This window comes from Protomyctophum bolini, assembly GCF_963924005.1.
Source record: "Protomyctophum bolini genome assembly, chromosome: 7".
Taxonomy (NCBI): Eukaryota; Metazoa; Chordata; class Actinopteri; order Myctophiformes; family Myctophidae; genus Protomyctophum; species Protomyctophum bolini.
Genome location: NC_137868.1, coordinates 27,770,814 through 27,794,979, shown reverse-complemented (window position 1 = coordinate 27,794,979; position 24,166 = coordinate 27,770,814). Strand labels below are relative to the sequence as shown.

Here is a 24,166-nt window from a genome sequence, read left to right as displayed (position 1 = left end):
CTAAGTGCTATAGTTTGATGAAATAGTGGCCTAATGCGGTAAAAGCTTGGCCCCTTTCATTTGAACTTGCCACGCCCAGCACAGCTGAAGCTCTCAATGCAGCATAAGGGTAACCGCTCTGTTGAGACATCATACTCCTCACACAGAATACTGTGGTTTGCAGAAAAGCCTGATCATGTCCGTAGCCTACCAATGCGGGTCGTAACAGTTGCATTAAATAAATTATAGTAAAGTTAGACTTTTGTACTACTGTCAGGACATTTTTGATTATTGGCTCTCCTTTCTTACTGGGAAGTTCTTTCAAATTGTGTTTATAGTCGTAGAGGAATAGTTTCCTTGTGAATGATGGCAAGAAACATATTTCTTGGCATCATGGTCTGAATCCTCCCCGTCTCATATACTTGGCATTTGGCATGGCTGCTGCTGCATTGCACTGTGATCTTCTACTACTGTAATGTTCTGCAGCAATGTTCATTGGTATTCTAGGGTGCTCATTGGTTGCAGTCCAGTTTAATCTGCTAATGCACGGCCAATATGATTAACTACGGAGAGTTTGTGGGGGATGCAGCTGAGGAGATGTTGAGTCATGCCAAGAAAAGAGCTGATGTTTGTAACTTATGGAACACTGGCTTACAACATGCTGCATATCCTGCAAATATATTGACTCAAAAGGTTCTATGCCATGTCTACATGCTATGTCTAATCTGAGTTACTAGTCTAAACACAAACGGATGACAGTGCAAGAGCTGAGAGCAGTACTGAGGCTGTAACATGTGGTCATTGGTGTGTGTATTATACATGCACGCTCACATTTTCTTTTTTGTGTACAGTTTTCGTACACCGTTTTCCTGACACTGTAAATCCCATTACCAATTACCCTACTGTGACACTACTGTGAAGTTATAATGATCAAACAAATGTATAACAAATATTAACCAACCACTGTTATCTTATTCCTGCCCTCACACCTGGGGCCCAGTTGGCCAACATGATCCTTCCTGAGGATGAGAACTTCCTCTTAATCTTCCGTAGAGAGGCTTCTCTGAACAATAGTGTCGACTTCATGAAGGTGAGAGGTCAAAGTTTATTATTTTTAATGATTTTGAGCTACAGACCATAACCTTAAACTCAACTTAAACCATTATCTCTTAAGAACTGGATTTATTTTATTTAAAGCTGCAATCATATATTATTATAAATAAAATGTTATCTTAAACCATTAAGACCACCTTTACGCCCCAAACCACACCACATGCAACTCCTTGCAACATGCAACCATTATCCACAATACAATGGCAGTTGCATTGGTGCATTTGACCTTAAAACTAGGAGTTGCGACAAGTTGCATTGGTGTGGGCTTTAGAGAAGGCTGTACAATATATTGTTATCGAGGTATGTCCAATATCCGTATCGCAAAAAGGCAACGGTATCGCAATATATGTCGTCGAAATATCTAAAATAAGTAGCATATCTGCAGTGGTTGAAGGTGGTTTACTTCAGGGCGGATTGGAAATTCCAGCCTGGACAGTTTTTCACTCCATGATAGAAAAACTGATTAAAAAAAAGAGATGAATGACAAAATTACGGAAGCTGTGAATTTGATCAACTTCACTTCATGAAATTTGTTGATTTGAAGATAATGCCATCGTAGACGAAATGGCATAATAATCCAAAGCAATAACACAAGAACAAATTAAATATATGTATCTAAAGCCCAGTCCACACCAGTGATTCACTACGCAACATCGCAACTAGTAACTAGAATTGAAGTCTGTATTGAACCGCTGCAGGTCTGCAACAATTTGCAACTGCAACTACTTGCAACAGTTGCAATTGGTTGCAGTTGCAAATTGTTGCATTGTGAATCATTGGTGTGGACTGGGATTTACTTGTGCAATAAAGAATAGATGTAAATATGAACTGACTTAAGTCTAAAGTTGTGCAAAATTGCTGCTTATTTGTGCAAGAACTTTTAGTTGGAAGTTGATTTAAAAGTACAAAAATATCAACAAATATTAAAAAATCACACCTGTGTGAAGTAAGTGGTGCAACTCTGTGTGGGGGTCCCCGCTGTACTGTACTGGCACACCCGAAATCACCATATAAACAGTTAATAACTTAATATGTGCGTGTGTTTGTGTGTGTGTTAGGTTGTGCACAGGTGGTGAAAAACAACCATCCTGTTTTCGTGCTCAGACGCACCCAGCCACCCACACACATAGTCACTTAAGGAAGTGGTTGCACCACTTAAATAGTATCAACAATAGTACCAAAAAGAAAAGTTTTTATTTTTTTATAATATTGCTAAGACAATGGTCACTGAGACCTTCAAATAGCACATGCTATTAGATTTGTTTTTATTGTCTTCCTATGTTTAAATCAGTTAAATGGTTTATCAGTTTAAGTTGCACAAATATTGAACTAGAAGCCTGATGACAGATTGAAATGAAACAGTTGTTCAACTGTACATTCATTCAAGCAATATCTAAGAATTTAGTATAGCGTCTTATCTGCCTCCACACAACACTATATTGCATTACTTTATTATTAAAAGTACAGATAATTTGATCAACAATGATCTTTCCACTCTCAACTCTTCCTGCCCAGACAGTCCAACTTGTCAGGCAACAGTGCTGACATTTCCTCTGTTGCTGCTTCCTTGTTCACTAAAGCACTGGAGATTACCTTGACATCATGGTGCAATCATCATTTAAATGAAAAGGGCGTGTTTTGCAAAACAGCTGGGAACTTCAGGACAGTTCTGGCAATTACAGTGCATACAGTTTTCAGTATCTCAATTCAAGCTCTTCACTGTCTAGTCTACTCACTTCAACTTTAAGCCCTATTGAAAGGTTTAAAGTAAAAAAAAATAGCCAATCTACAAGCTCACTGTGTTGCGATGCATTGTGAGACGAATTTGTGAGTCTCTCACCTTCTGAGTTGTCTTGAATGCAGTAAATGCAGTTTTGCCACATCTAATAAAATCCCACCAGCATACACATTGAATCCATACTGTTGAATGTGAACATGGTCACTTATTGTTTATCCTCTCCTGCTGACCACAGATATGGAGGAAGTACGACATCGACTGCAGCGGCTATATATCAGCTCAGGAGCTGAAGGTAAGGTTTTAAGCACACACACAAATATAAAACTATGTTGGTTTCAAGTGTTTGGGGACATTTCACTGACTTACTTTCATTCATTGCATAAGCCATATGCCTTACTGAGCTAGCCCTTAACCATAACAGAGGCTAACCTTGAACTAAATCGTATAAAATTGCAGTAAAATCAAATTGGAGAATTTTGTCCGCATCCCCAAATAGACGTGTCCCCAACTGGTTTGATGTCCAAAATACACGCACAAAGGCATGTACACTGCCATAATGCCACACTAGAATAAAGATTCCACATTTTATACCCCATCCCAATGTAAAAGTATTATGTTTGGGCTACTCGACACCGATTCTTAATCTACATGAACTCTATCTCTTCTCTCAGTCTTTTCTGACAGACCTGTTTCAGCAACAGAACAAGGAAGTATCCTCAGACAAACTGGAGGAGTACACTGATGCCATGGTAATAGTTTACCCTTATGGGTCCATTTCTACACTCAAGAGTAAAAGTAACACCCTGTACTCACTTTTCTGTGTGCTCATGCATGCTTGGTATGCACATACCTGTACAGTAAAGCTTGTTTACGGCTATAGTATGTGGCAACATGAGCTTGGGATATTGGTAATGGTTACTGTTGTATATTAAAATACCATACAGGAGAGTAAATGTGCACGGCAGACAGACAACGAGATCATGTTCCTTGGTGTTTATTTCAGAGTACACAGCACAGCAAACAGCATATAGGTCCGACGGCCTCATGCCGTCGGGGAGCATGCCCAGTTACATGGTAGAGAGTTGGGGAACAACCGGCCCAGATATTTCTTTGTCTGGCATTATATCTATCATGCGTTCATGTGTTCATATGGCTCTCGGCCTATCAGGATAGTCCACGGTCTGACCACTGCCTTGGGTCTCAACCCCTAACAATGACCCCAGTTATTTATTACCCATGGGCCTTTGTCTTGGCTTGCCTTTCTGTTCTGTGCCCAACCCTGATCATGTTTCACTATTACCAGGACTTATGTATCCATCTCCATGTGCATGCGTGTATGTGCACATGACATTTAGTGATGTCCAGGCATCATTAGCTGGTCTGTGTCTTACAAATTCACCACATTCCCCCCTTTCAACAGACTTCGTCTGTTGAATAAAAATTGTATAGTCCATATTCATAACTGTTGCTTATACCCCCCTTGACCCTCAGCTGGACACTACAAATTCAAGACACCACAAATAACAGCATTACAGTATAAGAAGTTCCCCAACATGGTTTTCAAACAGACATTCAAGATTACTTGCCATAAATGATTTTCATTACAGTGGGTAGATATACAATTTCGGATCAGTGGAGAATTCTCTTCATGTTACTTCAAACTCTTATGGCTAAAATCGCAGTTTAAGCCCTAGAGAACCACAAAGAGTAAAACCAAACTCTCTTTAAACACTGTAAACTTTCGGCTGCCAATTGCCTCGTAATTTAATCACTATTCTGACAAATAAGTAATCTCAAACAATGAGTAATGGAAATGATTAGTACAGTTAACTGACATTTAAACAAGACATGCCGCTTGCAGCTCCATTGTTACAAGAGCACTTTTTGGTATACAATAACCTACATGTTTTACCACCAAACTCTGCTATTCCAATGCTAGTACATAGTAAATAGACACAATATCAGAATACCCTGAGTCACTTCCTCGGACTCATCCTGACCATAACCACCCGCGGTGATTCCATAAACCACCCGTGGTGATTCCATAAAAGATAAAAAGAAATAACATTGAACGCCAGAGTTTAACTATAATAACACATATCTCTTGATATCTCTAGGAAAACACCTCATTGACTCATAATTAGGCTACTTAGGACTCAATTTATCTAATTATACGGCAAACATACCAACATGAGGCCTATTAATTCATGTTGAAAACAAACGCAACGCACAATTTGTAATCAGAGTGAAGGAATTGTCCCTCTTCGCCTCTGATATGACAAAGGAAACTTCTTCTGTATGCCGCTCTTTCTAGTTGCCTTGAAATGTCCGTTCAGCTGCACAGAAAAAGTTCACTGCTGTTTCCCGCTGTCGTCGTCATCAAAAATAAACCTAGTCCAGACACTCAACTGATCATATGAAGTTATTCGTAGTTGCTATTTTATCAAGATTACTCCAGCCCCACATATATAAGAAATATATAATGTAGTTAATAGACTGAACTATTCGTAGCTGCTATTTTATCAAGATTACTTCAACTCCACATATGACACAGAACAATATCTATAATAGAATATCTTATAATGTCAACACACCAAAACCAAGTTGAGAAAAAGTTCACTGCTGTCTGCCGCTGTCGTCGTCATCATCTCTTCTCTCCCCCCTCCCAACTCTGAAACAACAGAGCTGGGAACACTCGCGAAGAGAAAAGGAAAGGCTGGAACACCTTCAGAATCATCACAGACCCCTTGATCAGGTCCACGAAGGCACTCAGCTTAGGTCGGTCAATCGGCCATGGATGATGGAAAGCCCCGCCGCGCTGTGCCGCATCTCACTGCTCGCCGCCCGCGACCGCTGTCCACACGCCGGCGTGATGTTGGCTTGCTCGCAGGCCGCTCCACCGTCCACCCATCTGGCGGCCGGCCTCGGTCCCCGTCGCGCAACACTCCTCATCGCGGTGGTCGTCGTCATCATCCCCGCTGCGCAGACAAGCTCACGGTCGGGTCCGCTGGAACTTCTTCGTCGCCGTCCACAAAAACTCCCCGTTCACGAATTAGACTGAATAATTAGACTGAATAAAAAACCGCTGGTTCTGCTCCTAACTGGCACAAAAAGACACCATGAAGGTCGGGTTTCGGTACCATCTGTTGTATATTAAAATACCATACAGGAGAGTAAATGTGCACGGCAGACAGACAACGAGATCATGTTCCTTGGTGTTTATTTCAGAGTACACAGCACAGCAAACAGCATATAGGTCCGACGGCCTCATGCCGTCGGGGAGCATGCCCAGTTACATGGTAGAGAGTTGGGGAACAACCGGCCCAGATATTTCTTTGTCTGGCATTATATCTATCATGCGTTCATGTGTTCATATGGCTCTCGGCCTATCAGGATAGTCCACGGTCTGACCACTGCCTTGGGTCTCAACCCCTAACAATGACCCCAGTTATTTATTACCCATGGGCCTTTGTCTTGGCTTGCCTTTCTGTTCTGTGCCCAACCCTGATCATGTTTCACTATTACCAGGACTTATGTATCCATCTCCATGTGCATGCGTGTATGTGCACATGACATTTAGTGATGTCCAGGCATCATTAGCTGGTCTGTGTCTTACAAATTCACCACATTACCTAATAGTTATAAAGGACTGTTCTAGGCCTTTTGAGGCCCTAGGCAACATATTATACAGAGCCCCCCCCCCCCCCCTCCTGCTTTGCCACGCCGGATAAAAATTGTAAATTTGCCATGAAAATGCTTCAATCTGGTGCAGTCCATGAGACTTACAAATCCCAAATGTTTATAAACAAATCCCAAATGTTTGTAAACAAATCCCAAATGTTTATAAACAAATCCCAAAATGTTTATAAACAAATCACAAATGTTTATAAACAAATCACAAATGTTTATAAACAAATCACAAATGTTTATAAACAAATACCAAATCCCTTGGTCCTACCCCCCCGACCATGAGACTTACTACAGGCCAACTGGTAGTGGTCCTACCCCCCCCCCCCATGAGACTTACAAATCCCAAATGTTTATAAACAAATCCCAAATGTTTGTAAACAAATCACAAATGTTTATAAACAAATCACAAATGTTTATAAACAAATACCAAAATGTTTATAAACAAATCCCAAAACCCATGAGACTTGGTCCTACCCCCCCGACCATGAGACTTACTACAGGCCAACTGGTAGTGGTCCTACCCCCCCCCCATGAGACTTACAAATCCCAAATGTTTATAAACAAATCCAAAATGTTTGTAAACAAATCCCAAATGTTTATAAACAAATCCCAAAATGTTTATAAACAAATCACAAATGTTTATAAACAAATCACAAATGTTTATAAACAAATCACAAATGTTTATAAACAAATACCAAAATGTTTATAAACAAATCCCAAATCCCTTGGTCCTACCCCCCCGACCATGAGACTTACTACAGGTCAACTGGTAGTGGTTAGTGCCGGTTCTAGGCCTTTTGAGGCCCTAGGCAACATATTATACAGAGGCCCCCCCCCCTCCTGCTTTGCCACGCCGGATAAAAATTGTAAATTTGCCATGAAAATGCTTCAATCTGGTGCACTTTGAGATCAAAATTAAGAAGCTAGGTGGGGGCCACATGTGGCCAGTAGCCCATGTAAGGGATACATGAAAAAAAAAAAATCTTCTCCCTGTGACGAGGCCCCCTCAGTGGTTGAGGCCCTAGGCGACCGCCTAGTTCGCCTATGCCTAGAACCGGCCCATGATAAAGGACTGTAAGTATGAGACCAAAAAGAGCCAAATGTTAAACCCAAATGTAGTGCTGTCACTTTAAGACACAGTGCCAAGATAAAACCTTTTGAGAGAGATTTAGATGTGTCCAAATGAATGAAAGAAGTAATATCCTTACCTTAAAAATGAGTGAATTACCCTTTAAATCCTGAAGTTACCAAGACAGCCACCTTAAAATAGCATCCAGGAAATGGATTGAAGAACCTTTTTTGAACCATAAGAAAGACCAGGTAGTAACTTTAGAAAGACACAGGAACGAGGACAACCGAGTAAATAAGGTTTTAGGGAATTTACTTGTAGATAAGTCAATTTTACAATAAATGTGTTGCATTCGGAAATACATTACATATTCATTTATATAGAAAATAGTCCAATTGTCTGAGCGGTTCCGAAGTAACTTCTCTGAACCATTGTCTATGATTTTAAGAGAGAATTGATGTCAGTTTGTTGAGTCCATTGGTTGGGATTTAATTCATGACCGCGATGCCAGATGAGAAGGTCCGAGTTGGCGATGGCTGGCGAGCTCTCATTGGTCCGACTGGCGTGGACCCTCGTTGGTACAGCACATTGGTGATGATGAGGATAGTGTAGCGACGTCAATGGGAAGTCCTGGAGACTCGATGAAGTTGAATGCATTGTCATGACAATCTGTAGATTTTCCCTTACTGACTAACTGGCTCCGTCCAGGACAAAGGTCAAGTTATCCCGAATGGTATTTTATAACACGGCAGCTGGGTGCAAACCAGTGGCGTGCACAGACATTTCAGACATCTCAAGTGAAAAAAGGGCACCTTGTGCAGTGCGTGCTGCAGCTCTGATTTCCACATTCTTACTATCACTTTCCTCCAAGACTCGTTTGACACTGCCAGTGTCGCTTAACTGTAACATTAGATCGGTTGTCCTTACTCACTGTTGCGTACCACTTACTTCTTCTTATCACATGCACGCATGCACATAGAGACCTCACTTATTACTTTCTCATCTCTGACTGATTCACATTGTATTTCTATCAACTATTCAACATATCCCATTCTTGCAGATGAAAATCTTTGACAAAAGCAAGGATGGTCGCTTGGATTTGGATGACATGGCCAGGTATTTATTTTTCTCCCATGAGTCATCTTCCATAAAGATTTGATATTTGTATATTTCATAATAAAGTGACATTGTGTTCTGAGTAATGTAGATGATATACAAAGTTTTAATTCATCTGACAAATGTACACATGAAAGTAACTACCCCAAACGGAAGGCAGCCAGGTTTTTAGTTTACAGCTTCTCCATCCATATGTGCATCATGAAGATCTACTGTATGTTACTGTGTGTATTTGTCCTCCATTAGAATATTGGCTCTACCAGAGAATTTTATGCTTCAATTCCAAATGGATGTAAGTACTGATCTCATATCATATAGTTTTTGGAGATGACTTCATTGTTAAATCATAGAATTATACATTTTGACATTTCTCCTCTTGAACATTCTTTCCTCTTCTAATTTCCGTCTCCTACTTGTTTTTGACTACTCCTCAAGGCTGGTAGTAAAGAGGAGAGGAAGAGAGACTTTGAGAAGATCTTTGCTCACTATGATGTTGTAAGTATAACACTTAGAGGTAAACGTGATAATGTGATATAACAAGGAGGATTTGTACTAGTGATCCCCACTAATCACTAGTACTAATTCTTTGCTTTGAGCCAGCAGTGGATTGGTCAAAGTGATTTCACAGGGAAGCAGTTGGAAGTCAAGTGTCTTGCTCAGGGGCATTTAACCAGGCAACAAAGTCTGGAGGAGCCGAGGATTGAACCAGGGAGATTTTGATTCCCAGACGGTCATGCTACCTCCTGAGCTACTGCCACTAAGTGGATCGATCTCCACAATGTATTTCCTGAAAGTGATTTTGGTACAAGGACTTGATTCCCAAATTGTTCCATCTCATTAGTTTTCATTTCCAAATCTGTCAATGTTTTTAGAAGCAAAGCTATCCTTAGTATTAGAGCTGCAGCAGAGCACTGCCGTTCTCTCCTATTGAAAAGCCCATGGGTAACATTACTATATTTGTACATGTAGCTCCCAGGTGTACTGTGAATACGTTTTTTGTTTGTTTGTTACAATGTCCAAAGGTAAGACCACATTCTAATTATGTTCAGTGCTTGCATGCATCTGCCTGGTTTTGTATATGCTTGTGCACAAATGAGTGGGGCCACAAAGAAACTGTCTGGACAAATATGGCTTCCTTTATTTCATATTAAATGTGCCATTTAGGTGGTCATGCCTCTCTTGAAGATAATGTCCTCATATTAATTCAACTAGCACCTCCATACTAAATGCCTAAATGGGATGTTTCTGATGAAGACTCACGGTATCATTATTGTTGTCATATTGCCTTCTAAAGCGCACAGCTACTGGTGTTACTAACCGTTCGAAAATACAGACAGAATGTATCTTATCTCACTGAGCAAGTAATGGAGTAGCTTGGAGATCTGCTTTTAAACATTTAACCTGACGTAGATGAGGTTTAAGCAGTAAAAAAAATGTATATTTCTTTTCTCAGAGTAAAACGGGAGCGCTGGAGGGTCCTGAGGTGGATGGCTTCGTAAAAGACATGATGGCGTTGGCCAGGGTACAGTATTACTATATTATTCATTCTTACCTGCTGTCAATGTATTTTAGGGCAGTATTTTAGGTACAGTACAGTATTACTATATTATTCATTCTTACCTGCTCTCAATGTATTTTAGGGCCTTGAGGGTCTACCTAATCTTTGGAAAAGTACAGTCTGACTAGAGCTTCTACACCAGGTGTGGCTGACAAAGTTTGAGAAACACTGGTATAGAGGGCAAAAAGGGCATATAGACCCCTGGGGGACGAAGTATAGGGTTAAATTAGTTCAATGTTTGGTAATTATATGCTGCTAAACTTAATCTACCCTCTGACCCCAGCTTAATTTCAAAAACTTAACTGGAAATATTCAGCACACAAAAAACTATCTCTCTCTCTCTCGCTCCCCCAGCCCAGTATCACAGGTCCCGAGTTGGACAAGCTGCGTAAAGTTCTGCTGGGTCATTGTGATGTCAACAAAGATGGAAAGATCCAGAAAAATGAGCTAGCCCTGTGCCTGGGAGTCAAGCCTAAGCCTTAGTTACAGAAATGTATCTCACTGTAATAAAACTTCTACACAGTGTTTGAAAAGCTTTTGTTTGGAAGGATACTGTAGTTTTGTGACTTATAATTACTGTATTGGCTCGCAGTTAATACTGGCTGTTGAAAATAATTTATAAAAATGATTGTAGTACACAACATTAAATGATAACCGTAGAATTGAAATCTTTTTTTTGGTCTGGTTATTTTGAGACTCACTTCCCAAAAGACTAGTATTGACTGTACATTTCTTTACACGTATGACTATAAAACAGGTGATTTTCTTGTGCATGTTCTAAGCAGGAAAATAAACTACTGAGAGGAATGAATTTCCTTATCCTAGATTTACATTTGTGTACTGGTGTAACTAAAATATTACCATTGAAGAAACTATGATTTAAGCTAAATAACAGCTGTGTGAATATGTTCAATCAGACCTTTGGAAACTTGACTGCATCTCTGGGACACAGCTGAAGTACAATATGATGTTTGTCAATATCCACTCTGGGCTCTGTAAATATGACACTGTTGATAAATTAAAAAGCATTAGTGACAACTGACAAGTGCCTTGCATATTTGTCTTTCTGCAGTATGGCAAATGCATGATATCTAAAATAACCTTTCACTTTTATAATGAGTTAATTCAAAGTAGGGGTATTGCACAGTGGTGCACAGTTGTCCAACACTTGAGTGGGTCTCAAAGTGTCCTTGAGTGCATGGGTTCCAAATGGCCTACGGATTTCAGTGTACAAATGGAACCAATCATGCACATAACCTAACCTCGCATCACCAGGCTTTCCACCTCGGAGGAAAGCCATGGTCTGTGTTCCAAAATCAGGTCTGGAGTGGATGGTTATTTACGTCATGTTGTAGTCTTGTTTTGTAGTCATCGGGCAGGAAACCACAAGGCGGAATAAGAATTCCGCCATTCATAGCAGTGATTCCGTCTTGTGGTTTCCTGCCAGATGACTACAAAACATTGACTACAACATGACGAAAGTTACCATCTGCTCCCGGCCGAATCATAAACCCGAAATGGAATGCTGCCCAGGCTACCTGTAACCGCTCCGTCATTTTGATACGCGCGTTTAAGACGGAGGGAGTGAGTGTAATGCTTAGAGTATATACTCTAAGGTGTAATGGCCAATTTCAAAAAACGGAAAGAGCCGCGGCCGGAAACAGAAACTGCAGAACGGAAACGGAAACTGCAGAAGCTCTGTTGAAAAAACAGAGGTCCCTTTTTGAAACTAAGCCCTCGTCACTCACCCTACACACTTCCACTTGGTTTGAGCATAGATATATAAATAATAGAGACGGCACCGGGATTGCCCTCGCCTCCAGTGCCGTCTATTATTCATATATCTATGCTCAAACCAAGTGGAAGTGTGTAGGGCGAGTGGCGAGGAGCTAGTTTCAAAAAGGGGTTCAAGTCAAGTGACTTCGGTCGCCCCTATCCTCTTCCGTCGCCAACTCGACCCGCTGGCCAGCTTAATTGTATATAGATAGATGGACAACTGGGCCAAGTATAGGAAGTACTGATGAAACTTACACAGCTTCCCCAGAGGGTGTGACCCATCACAAAAATGCACAGAACTTCTCAACCTATCAACAGGGATTGAGATATCCTGCAAGCAAACAGACCGACTGACGGAAAAGAGAGATTACATTGTTAATTTGTTGATGAGGTAATAATAAATAGGTGGAAATCCCTCTGGCTACTAAAAGGAACCTAATGATGTGGACCTAAATGCTCTCTCTCTCTCTCTCTCTCTCTCTCTCTCTCTCTCCCCCCCTCCCTCCCTCCCTGCATGCGTGTGGGTGGGTGACACATTATCTCATTACCACTTATGTAAACAGTGTGTGTACTGTGTGTATGTGTTGAAGGCTTTTGAATGTGCACATTAATGTGAACCGAGCAGCTGGTTTAGGTCTGTTACAGAGTAAACAGCTTTGTCCATCTCCATCTATTGCATCACAGGGGATGTCTACTAGGCTTCCTCTTCAAAATCTGCAATCTGCTACAGCAGATTGAAACATTTTATAGAATCGGCAGCTTATAGGCCTCCCAGCAAGCATGGTCAGGACATGGACAAATTAGTGACATCTCTATTGGGGCCAAATAAAGTCAAACCAAGACTAGTCACGTCTGTCCCAGAATATCACCTGATTTCAACCAACGTAAATTCTGCCCAATAAGACAGACATCCCTGGATGAATCGGAGAGAGTCCGATCGAGGCCAGATCAATTTACGTCATATAATTAGTCAGATCTGTCCCAGAATAAGCTATATTATTTTGGTGAAGACGTCCTGGAAATGACATAACTTTCATCCACATATGTGCTAGCTGTGATCTGGCCTAGTCCTGAACGTCACTGGAGGATGTCATAATGTCATCATGACATTTGGCTTGCTGGGCTAATTATGGATTGATTGATTGATTGAAAATAGAGGATGAAAAGAGGATAAAACCAGAAAAAGCACTAAGACTTGTTTACATCAGGGTCCTCCATGGACCCCTGAAATTACTTATTTTTCAGCACTTGCAATGAGCAAAGCCAGTGGATATATAGTATGATGATGAATATGATGATGCAAAGGTGTCCTTATAAAGAAAGGTTTCAATGTATTATGGAAGAATTTTAATGAACAATGCATCCTCAATAAGTAGCCTACACCCTCAGCAGTAATCATCAGAGAACAGACATTATTGCATTTGATTCTGACTCAGAGTATGGACTATGTCTCTTTAATTTCCGTTCATACTGTACCCTGTTTGTTAGCAATATAACATACAAGCTCACACTGTAAGCTTGTATTTAGTTACCCCCCCTTTTGATTTACATCAAAAGGGCATGTGAGCTCAAACCCACAATTCAACATTTTGGTTTTAAGATGTTGATATTCATTTTGTATTCATCCTTAGGACCCCAAATCACACCTTGGAAAGCATGAGTGTCAGCAGGAATTGAATGTCATAATTTGACCCCCCAGTATTAGGATGTTGATATTTGTTACGAAGGAACGGAGTGCCTCTCTGACATCACAACCGGGGTGTCAGAGTGACATCACCCCTAACATCCCAACACCATAAATATCATTGCCTACGCAAGTTACAGACGGATTAAGCTAAGAAGAACAGAGATCGCGTAGCAGACCTAGGATTCCATATCAAGATCTCGCTACCGACCGCCGGGCATCTATACTTGCGCTCAAGGAGATATTTTCTGTCCCTCCCGACCAACAGGAAGGTTAGATCTCCTCGGCATTATCCCGACCAGACCCGGCCATACGTGGCCTCGGTTACAATATTCATCAGCCAACACTCCCTTGTTCAAATTGAATACTGACACACATTTGGCTACCCCTTAAAACTTTAAGTGCCCTCTGACCATGAAGGCTTTGCTGTCCCATCATTTTGTACTAGCATAAGTATAAACTCTGCATATGGATATATTGTAAGGAATAGGCTTATAAACATGTTATAGAACATGTATTATATAACCCTATTCCTGTACTGTGTTTCACCCACAGAGAGACGAGTTGTTCAATGGCTGAACAGACTAGCCCACTGTACCTTCGACAGGCAGCCTCTGTAGACACCATTCTTCTACACCATTGCTTTTATTTTTTGTTATGTCCTCACTGTATTGCATTACTGCTTATTTTTTAATGTTTATGCCTTGCTTTTCTTTTTTTCTCCATTGCTCTGTAAAGCACTTTGAGCTGCATTTCATGTCATGAAAGGTGCATTCTATACAAATAAATTTTTATTATTATTATTATTAACACTCCCCACTCACAGGTAGTACCCCCCCCCCCCCCCCCCCCCCCCCAGAGAGGACGTATAGGGTCTTAGTCCTTCTCTTCCTCCCAGCCAACACTCTTTTGATGTCTATTGAGATTTCTGAAACCTTCACCCCATCTCAGCCAGCATCCAACATCAGTTAGTGTTCTTGGGCTGCTGCAGCATCTGGAGAGATTCATTGTCCTCATGCATGACAGATGAAGCGTGGCCACTTGCATGGATGATGCAGTGCTGGATCTCTTTGCCCTCGAGCAGAGGCCATACAAGTCAACTCACCGACACAAGCAGCCAGTCAGCTGATAATGATGATGTTGATATTGTGTATACTTTTTTATTGTCCTATTTTTGCATCTCATTTGGATGTTTCTGTGTTGGAAACAATCTGAATATCTGACATGCCTCCGTGTCCTTCGTCAGCAGGTGTACAAGGAGGCGGTGAACACTATGTCCCTGCGGATGGCCAGGGATGCTTTCTCCATCTTGCTGCCCAGGACGGAGTCTCCCACAATGCGCGATGCTTGCCTCACCTCCTTCAGCACCTCGTCCAGGCGCTGGATGCAACGCACCACTGTGCCCTCTTGCACGTCTGTCAGCTGGGCGATCTCTGCAAATGGCATGCCTCTGGCCCAGCAGTACACCACCTCTGTCAGACCAAATTTTAACTGGCCTACAAAGTCTTCCACTGTCTGTCCAATCCCACAATCCCTCTGAAGCTCGCCGATACGCTGGGCGACCGTCAGTACACGATCAATACCCTCCTGCAGTGTGTTGGTTATGTGTGGTTCCACCTGTGTGTTTTGTGTAAACACCAGACAGGCCAGCAGGGCGGCGCTCTCCTCGGGGGCCAGAGGACCCAGGGCATTCTCAAACAGTAGCTCTGTGAGCAGCAGCTCGTGGCCGCTGATCTGACAAGCCACCCGTCCCTTCAGTTGCACCACCCCACTGCTGTCAATGTATTTCAGATCCTTGAGGACTTCGATTCTCTGATGGTATTCAGGCAGCAGGGCCAGAGATTTATCAGACACCTGGTACTCCAGTTTCTCCAACTCCACTTTAACCCTCATCCTCTCCTGAACACGCTCAAACTGTTCTGAGAAGGTGGGAGAGTGGATGCAGTTGAAGTCTTTCAGGCTATTCTGAAGCACACGTAACCTCATGGATGCCTCTACCACATCCACACTCTTCAGCTGAAGGTCATTCACTGGGTCGAGGGTCGTGACGCCATCCGGGTTGGCCTCTGCCAATCGCAGGAGTTCTTGTGTTGCTGTGGAGATGGCTTGGCCAGGAGGGTTCTGCTTGAAGCGCAGCTGTTGTCTCTTGTTGTAATCGTCAATGGTCCTTTCAGGATTCACCTTCAGAGTTTTCACTGTGATGGCAGAGATGTCCTGAAGCTTTAACTTCTGTACAGTGTGACTGCAAGGACCTTCGGGTATGAAAAGAGCTGTGTTGTACACTTGAGGTAAACCTCCAGCATTCAGACTGTTCTCTCCCAGGTTCTCATTCCCCTTCTCACACATGATCAGACAGGTGAACGTACGATTCAAAGAGTCACTGGACACCTGTAGGATGACTCCCAGAGCATTGAAGTGCTGTGTGTTTGTGATGACGACGACTCGTCCCACAGACATAGCTTTCAGGCCGCTCGCGGACTCTACAGTCGCTTGCTGAATGGCCTCTGCGGTAATGCTTAGCTCAGTGACAGTTCTGTAGTAGGGCAACAGGTCAGAGATCTGTCCCTCTGTTTCTAGAGGAGGAAGAGATAACAGAGTCTCCTTCAACTGCCCAATCTGCTTCTCCTGGGCCTGTGTGTCTCTGTGACATTCTGAGAAGCTGCGTTTCATCATGTCTGTGACGTGGAGTGCTTCCACACGCAGCAGGTTGAGAATCATGCAGTATGTCAGTCTGAACTGAGAATGGAGGACTGTAGGTTTACCCAGCATCATCACCTGGAGTTCTCCCATATCATGGACACCCGCCTTACACAGGATGATCACTGTTCCTGTTGCATCCAAACCTCTCCTACCAGCTCTACCTGCCATTTGAATATACTCACCAGGCAGCAGGTTTCTGAATCCTGCACCATCATGTTTCCGGATGCTATCAAACACCACTGTTCTCGCAGGCATGTTCACTCCCATAGCAAATGTCTCTGTGGCAAACAAGACCTTCACCAGTCCTCTGGAGAACAACATCTCAACTACCTCCTTTAGAATGGGCAGGATCCCACTGTGATGAACAGCTATTCCTCTTTTCAGAAAGTCTCTCATCGACAAGATCTGGGGAAGCTGTCTGTCATCACCTCTGAGTCGACTCAGACTCTTCTGGAAGAATGAGTGGATCTCCACCTTCTCAAGGGACGAGGTCAGGTCCATGGAGGACAGAGAGGATGCATTGTCATCACATCGTGTCCGTGAGAAGGTGAACGCTACTACAGGGGTCTGCTGTCTCTGAGACAATGAGTGAAGTAAAGACAGCCACACCGCTCGGTCCTGGTTGGGTGTTGTGTACTGAGATGTGTTCTTTGTTCCAAATGATTGGGCATGTTTACTGGTACGTTCCTTCTTGGCCTCCACAGCTGCATAGTACCCTTTAGTGAGGAAGTGTCCCATGGCGTCTACCAATAGGAAGAGCTCTTTCTGTGTCTTGTTGCTGTTTCCTGTGTACAGGAAGTGCTCCAGAGGAACAGGTCTCTTTACTGTGCTGATCACATAAATGTGTCTCTTCTTAATACGCCCAATCCACTCGCTAAACTCCAGGGCGTTGGGCACGGTGGCACTGAGGAGAATTATGCCAACGTGTTCAGGAAGCATGATCAGAACTTCCTCCCAGACCACGCCTCTCTCTGCATCATTGATATAGTGAACCTCATCAAAGATTACCCACTCCAAGTCTCTGATGACCTCTGAGCCATTGTAAAGCATAGACCGGAGAATCTCAGTAGTCATGATGAGACAAGAAGCCTCTGGACTTAGCTGGACATCACCCGTCAGCAGCCCCACATCTCCAAACGTTTTCTTGAAGTCCCTGAACTTCTGGTTGGACAGAGCCTTGATGGGAGAGGTGTAGATGGTCCTGGTCATGTGTTTCTGGGAGAGGGCGATGGCATACTCTGCCACCACAGTTTTTCCGGCTGAAGTGTGTGCAGCCACAAACACAGATTCATGAGCCTCCAGTCTCAACACTGCCTGCTTCTGGAACAAGTCCAATTCAAATGGCCACTTGAATGCTGGGTTGGAGATGCATTTATGGAAGTCATGGCAGGGTGAGGTGATATCTACAGGGATAGCCCATCTCTTCTTTTCCTCCAGTACTGCTGTAGGCTTGGACAGTTCTCTTTCCTTCTCTGACGTAGAGGGGGGCAACACAGCATCCTGCAAGTCCAGCAAGTCTTCCAAGCCATTTGTTCTTGCTAGTGTCTGTGTTTCACAGTTTTCTTGACCTTTGTCCCTCTTCTCCTCAAGGTGCAGGTCGAACATGCCATCAAAGGTGGAAAGAAGTGATAGGAGGTTTATTTCTTCCTTAGATGTTTTGGCATCTTTATCACTGAAGTCCATACCAGCTTTAAATCCAGGAGGAACTGTAAGCAAACCATTCTCAAAGTCTATGTCCTCCTCCAGCTCAGATTTCTTCTTGATCTGTTCCAAAGTAAGTTCCTCCATACCTCCAGGTAGGAAGGGGTAGCTTGTGTTGCTTCCTCTCAGGCTCTCTGATGGAAGACCAGGTTGACGTTGTAAAGACAAAGAATTCTTGGCTGATAGCTCTGTGTTCTCCAGCAACACCTCTGTGAAATCAAGTAGCATACCTGTTGTTGGATCTCTGACCACTGATAAGCCAGAGTGCAGTGGAGCCGGGGCGCAGTGGAGAAGAGACTCCATGTGAATGTCCCTCTGACTTACATTCAGAAACCTTTGGAAGGCAGCATCAGTGTCATGTATTGGAAGCCAGGCAGGGTCATGTAGAAACAGCCTCTCTATTTCTGTCTCCAGGTTCATGTTGGTAGGAGGCAGTCCATGAGGAAGTGTGCTCTGTGGGGGTAAGGGATGACCATGTGGCAGAGGATGGGTGATCAGCTCCAGCCTGCCAGAACAACCCATCTCCAGCAGTGAGAGTGGCAGGTCTGTAGGGCCCGCAGGGGGCAGATCTATTCTTTCCATCACCCTACTGGCCAAATCACAGCTGAGATCCAACATATTACTTCCAGGTTGCTTGGATACACACGTTTGCATGTATCTAGGTGATTCTGTGGCACTGCAGTGTAACTCCATGATGTCTGAGTATATTGTTTGTTCCCCAGGATCTCTAAAAGACAACTGCAAATCTAAATAGGCCTACAGTCTAATGACGAGTCTCCTTAAAGTTAAAGTGTGGCGGTATCTGTTTGTCATGGGCGAGCAACTGTGGCAATATATGGACTGGATACCCCAGATGTCACTGCAAATCAGCATATGATATGACCATATATGGACTGGACATGCCCAATGTTGCCACAACAACAGATAGCAGCGTGACGCCACAGCAGTGATGTCACACAAAGTATAAGGTCTACCCTAGGAGGTTGAGAATCAGAGTAGAGAGAGAGTTGTAAGTGTGTGTAGAGTAGTAACAGAGTACCAGTAAGACGCGCAAACGCAGGAAGCGAACGCAGCTCGTACATATTTAAGTTAAGTTATTTTTAAGTTAAGATATTTTTTGCGCCTTTTATTGGTTTTTTGAAGGGACAGACAGTAGGCTGACAGGAAACGGGAGAGAGATGGGGGAAGACATGCAGTAAAGGCCGTGTCGGGCTCGGGAGTCGAACCCGCGGCACACTGCGACTGGATTACCAGTCGGGTGCCCAGACGGTTACGCCACCGCCTGGGCCATTGTCATGCCTCTTGACGGAAAAGAGTATTTAGCATCATCTAGTGCAGGGGTGGTGCAACTTTGACGATGGAGAGGGCCACTATGTTTCCACACTCACTCTCTATAGGGCCATATATTACTGTCGTAGCAAAAATAGCCGATCTACAAGCTCAATTGAGCTTGTAGATCGGCTATTTTTGCTATATTCGAATTGGAATCCTGAAAGTTTACATTTTTATGTCATTTCAAATGCCTTTAATTATACGTGTGTTGAGCATTGAGCTACTAATTTAGACTGAAGTAATTAAAGCAGAACCAATATTATATCAGTATTCTGATATTAACCTGAGGGCCACATTAAGTGAAGGTGGGGTCCGCCAGTTGCCCACTCCTGATCTAGTGGTTGCTTTGAAGACTGCTGTCAGCTAATGTGTTCTAGTTTCCCTGTGTTCTTATTGGTAGTTGTGATCACATGTCACAAGGCCTTTACTTCCTGGTCAGCCATTGTTTTGAGAAAACACACAGTTCTACAGATGTTACAGAATATTTAATCTCTTGCCATCCACCTGTTTTGAGCCTCGGAGAAGCTTTGTCTGTGAGTCTATCTTACATGTTTCATCTCTGAGAATAAGTAATGATGTATATTTTGCTGTTTTATTTTACATTCGTGAGATTTATGGTCAATTGTCTATTTGCCATTTGCTATTACTTTGCTTTGTCATTTTGTAATGCAGTGTTCTTGTCTAGCTGATTTAGGCATTACATTTATGTTTTATTTAGAGCTTTTTTGTGCATTTATTTTCAGTTTCACAAATTGCTGGAAAAGCATCGTAAAGTTGATGAAGAAGTGTGAAGTAAACAACCTCTCTCTCTCTCTCTCTCTCTCTCTCTCCCTCTCCCCCCCTCTCTCTCCCCCTCTCTCTCCTCTCCTCTCCTCTCTCTCTCCCTCCTCCAGGTAAGGCGGTTGGTATCGTGACCACCACCAGGGTGCAGCATGCCACCCCGGGCACCACCTACGCCCACAGCGCCAGCAGGAAGTGGTACAGCGACGCGGACATGCCCGCCTCGGCCAAGCGGGACAACTGTACGGACATCTCCTCTCGGCTCCTCAACAACACCGACATCGACGTAAGCCCCCCCGTAATGACGATATGTTTTAGTGTCGGGAGGATCAAAGGTAATGCTCCTATGTAATGTATACATGTATGTAATCTGGCACCACTGCCGTTTCAGGCACAAGTATCATTACGTGATTTGCTGGGACGGTGCACACGCATCGAATATGCTGGGACGGTGCACACGCATGAAAAGTGGTGCAAAGTAATTTTTACATGCATAGAACAAGTACAGGCAGGTAGCAAATAGTTAAACCTAATAATTCAACATTTCAAACGTCCCTTCACAGAGAAAACTGAGATTTGACAGCTTGTAGCGGTCGACAGTACTTGCGCGCTCTGCTTGCGCACTAGTAGGCCATTCATGGCCTACTAGTGTGCAACAAGCAAGTATGCACTCGACAGAGTGCAGTTCTAGTTTACTAATGTTTCCAAATGTAAAATATTATAGTCACTCTGTTGGTAATAAACTACAAAAACTAGTATAACCCGGAAACCGTAAATCACTCTGACCCCGTGCTCTTAAAGCCACAATATGTGTCTCAATGTCTTTAGATGTGGGTCACGACAGTATTATATTATACAATATTATCCAAATACTGTACTGAACATCACACTAATGTGGTAATATAACATGTAACATCATACACAATATTAATGTCTCAAAATTAGCATCAAACTCATCTCTTTTAATACACTGCAAATCTGTCCTAAACAGTACTTCCAAATATGCAGGGGAGGTGCAAAGCAGTAAGCACTGATGTGCACCGGTGTGGACTATGCAACAGAAGACACATGCAGCAGTGCAGACCATGGCATGTCCCATATGCCTCCCAATGTAGCCCAGGATAGCTATCAGCATCCTTTCCATCTGGTGGCTTTTCCTAAATATTAACATCTGTCATCTGAGATTGCTATGGACTTCAAAAGATGACCATCTTGGCTATGGGGAAGAAGATTATGTGTTTGATCAACACCAGTGAATTACCTTTATAGGTTTGATCAAGACCAGTCAATTACCTTCATAGGCTCTCAACACCTGAGAGCCTATATGAAACTGAGAAAGGTTCTCATGTGGCCTTTTCAGTCTGCTGTGGTAGAGTCAAGATAGACTAAAGATTAAAATAGGACATCTGGATGAGATATTTTGTCCATTCACACCATAATGCAGTTCCTCATCATTTGTTCTGAAAGATACTGTAACCTGTGACTCTCATAACAGGAATTGTGACTTCTGAATTCCCAATTTATAGAATTTAAGACCCACTTCCTCATAGTTTCATTAAACAAAACGTAAGTTTGAACTCTATTTTTGAGCTCATAGAAAACATGGCAAAGTGTCATAAGTTGACAGTTGACAATGATGATGCCAACATTGAAGATATCAAGATACTAAAGTTGACATCAGTAGTCAGGTAGATGAAACTGCACACCAACTAAAACAGATTACTGCAGAGTGCGTTATTTCCCCCTCAGATCTCCAAAGGGCCGTTCACTTCAAGCATTATAACGATACCTATAATTTCAGCAACAGGCTGTGGGTAGCTCCCACTATAAATAACCTGCATGCCAAAGAATTATGTAGGCTACTTAATCCTGCCCCAAATGACCTGCAATTGCGGATCACCACCACGAGATGTCAGTAAACTATCATATTTCAGTCTGCATCAAAGCCATGTACAAGTACAGTAGACATACCATTGGTATGTCTACTCTACATCATTTCTCCATTGTCTTTATCATCAGAGTTGTGATGTGGCAGAGTCCACTCTGCCATCTACTTGAGATAAAAACAATATCTTTATTGTTACATTTAATTTTGGTGTGAACGGCCCATACTTCCATAATACTGTTGCATATTTATTATTGCTGCTTGCCATTTCACTTTTTTTAAACAAGAACTATCATAGCAGTGTTATGTTACGTTATTATGTGTGAAGTTGTCCAAATATCTGAAGGCATGATACTGATGATAATGTGTCATTCAGGTTGTACTCTGGTCCAGAAATGTTGCAGTGTGTCTGGGGATACTATAATGCTTTCTCCTACTAGCTGTGAGTATTGAACACTTAAACCTTTGGTCTGGACAAACCAAAAACGTTTATAAACTTCTATAGAGTGAAACGCCAACATTGATTCAACAAAATGTGCAACATACTGTAGGAAGGACTTTATTGAACGTTTTGTTTTTATTACTGTAGTTCCCTTTTGCAGACAGTAGACTGTATACAGGCCGGTCTTCATGATTCTGAGATGCAACGTGTGAGAACACAAAACTGAAACCTTACTGAAGACAATATCCAGCTACAGACCAGTTATGCCAACCTGACTGAACAGTTCAACACCATGTACACCTGTTGCAAAAGGTGCAGGTTGACAGATTGCATATTAAAGCCACAGGTAAGAGAATACTTTATGCAACCATATTAAGATACTATATTGCCTCTGTTGTCTACAACATAAATAATACGTCATCATAATGTCTTTACTTTTCTTTAAGTTTTAATGCATTTCTATTTGGCATTTATAGAGAACCACAAATTAAATGCACAATTATTATTTCTAGAAATGTGCCCCAGTGAATGGAAGACATTTGGCTGCAGTACCTCTAAATGCACTTTGTGACAAGCTTACAAAAGGCAATGGACAGACGGTACCATATGGCTCCCCAAAAGTCGTTTCTATGTTTAACTGTAGGCCTATGTATGCTGGAGGTAAACATAAAGTACAAGGGAACTGCGTCAGAGCATTTTAACACATTTGTGAGACTGTGTGAACTGAGAAAAGGGGTTATGTAGCCTACTGCTAATGGTGGTGGGCAAATACACAAAAATATGTTCCTGTTTTTAAATTCAAGTCACTTTACAAAATAGGCCTACATATGATGAATGATACTGTGGAAAAATAATCATATTAAAATGTCTTTGTTATAACTTCTGAAGAATAAATAAATAATCACAGGGAGCTAAAAATAAATAAATCTGTTCCGTTCACCTCCACCATCTGTTCTCTTTGCAAACGATTGCAAACGAGTTGGATTCGCCCCCTAGTGGTCTGTTTGCAATGAATCCAATTGAAAACCCCAAATAATTGATAGAAGAGATTTTTCAATGGATTCTGTTGGGTATGCTAAATAACATCTATAAATGCTCCATGTCTCTATACGGCTGTAATCCACGCAACTCAAGAATCCGAGTCAGTCGGACCCACGGTTCAAAAGGCCTCTGCCCAGGCTCTGGACAGGACCCTGCCCAGGGTTCATATATGGAGCTGGCCTGTTCTGACATCACAGCACTCCATATTGGGGCATGCCTGACACAGAACTCCATAGGGGCACAGAGAGACAGATACAGAAATGTCCATATATGGACATAAAAGGGACACAGACAGATGGGTGGAATGGGTAAGCCTTTACTCTGACATGGGTATAACGGGTATAGCCAGCTGGGGCATAGATCCTCAGAAGTTAGATTTCCATACTTTTTTAGTATGTTATTTAGCATACCCAATATAGTAACAGAATCCATTGACATTTTTATTCTATCAATTGTTTGGGGTTTCAAACCATATAATATTGGATTCATTGCAAACAGAACACTAGGGGGCGAGCCTGACTCGTTTGCGATGGTTTTGAAAACCTTATGCCCATTACACCAT

At 42.5% G+C, this 24,166-nt stretch overlaps 2 protein-coding genes across 3 annotated transcripts in view; one reads left to right on the top strand and one right to left on the bottom strand.

Annotated features, from left to right (window-relative positions):
• The window catches only part of LOC308318079 (F-actin-uncapping protein LRRC16A-like), a 94,237-nt gene extending 82,989 nt beyond the window's left edge, over positions 1-11,248 (top strand). For both annotated transcript variants that reach the window (XM_080767455.1, XM_080767454.1), the window contains 8 exons: positions 980-1,069; positions 3,066-3,122; positions 3,502-3,579; positions 8,650-8,705; positions 8,952-8,997; positions 9,141-9,200; positions 10,159-10,227; positions 10,618-11,248. In XM_080767455.1, coding sequence (XP_080623581.1) covers positions 980-1,069; positions 3,066-3,122; positions 3,502-3,579; positions 8,650-8,705; positions 8,952-8,997; positions 9,141-9,200; positions 10,159-10,227; positions 10,618-10,746 — 585 coding nt within the window. In that variant the 3' untranslated portion in view covers positions 10,747-11,248. The remainder of the gene's footprint in view (positions 1-979; positions 1,070-3,065; positions 3,123-3,501; positions 3,580-8,649; positions 8,706-8,951; positions 8,998-9,140; positions 9,201-10,158; positions 10,228-10,617) is intronic.
• A 3,717-nt stretch (positions 11,249-14,965) lies between these two features.
• LOC308318644 (superkiller complex protein 2-like) lies at positions 14,966-18,706 on the bottom strand (the record flags this gene model as incomplete). The annotated part of the gene is made up of 1 exon (XM_080768269.1): positions 14,966-18,706. The coding sequence occupies one exon, from the start codon at positions 18,704-18,706 to the stop codon at positions 14,966-14,968; it is 3,741 nt and encodes a 1,246-aa protein (XP_080624395.1).
• Between the last annotated feature and the right edge of the window lie 5,460 nt (positions 18,707-24,166).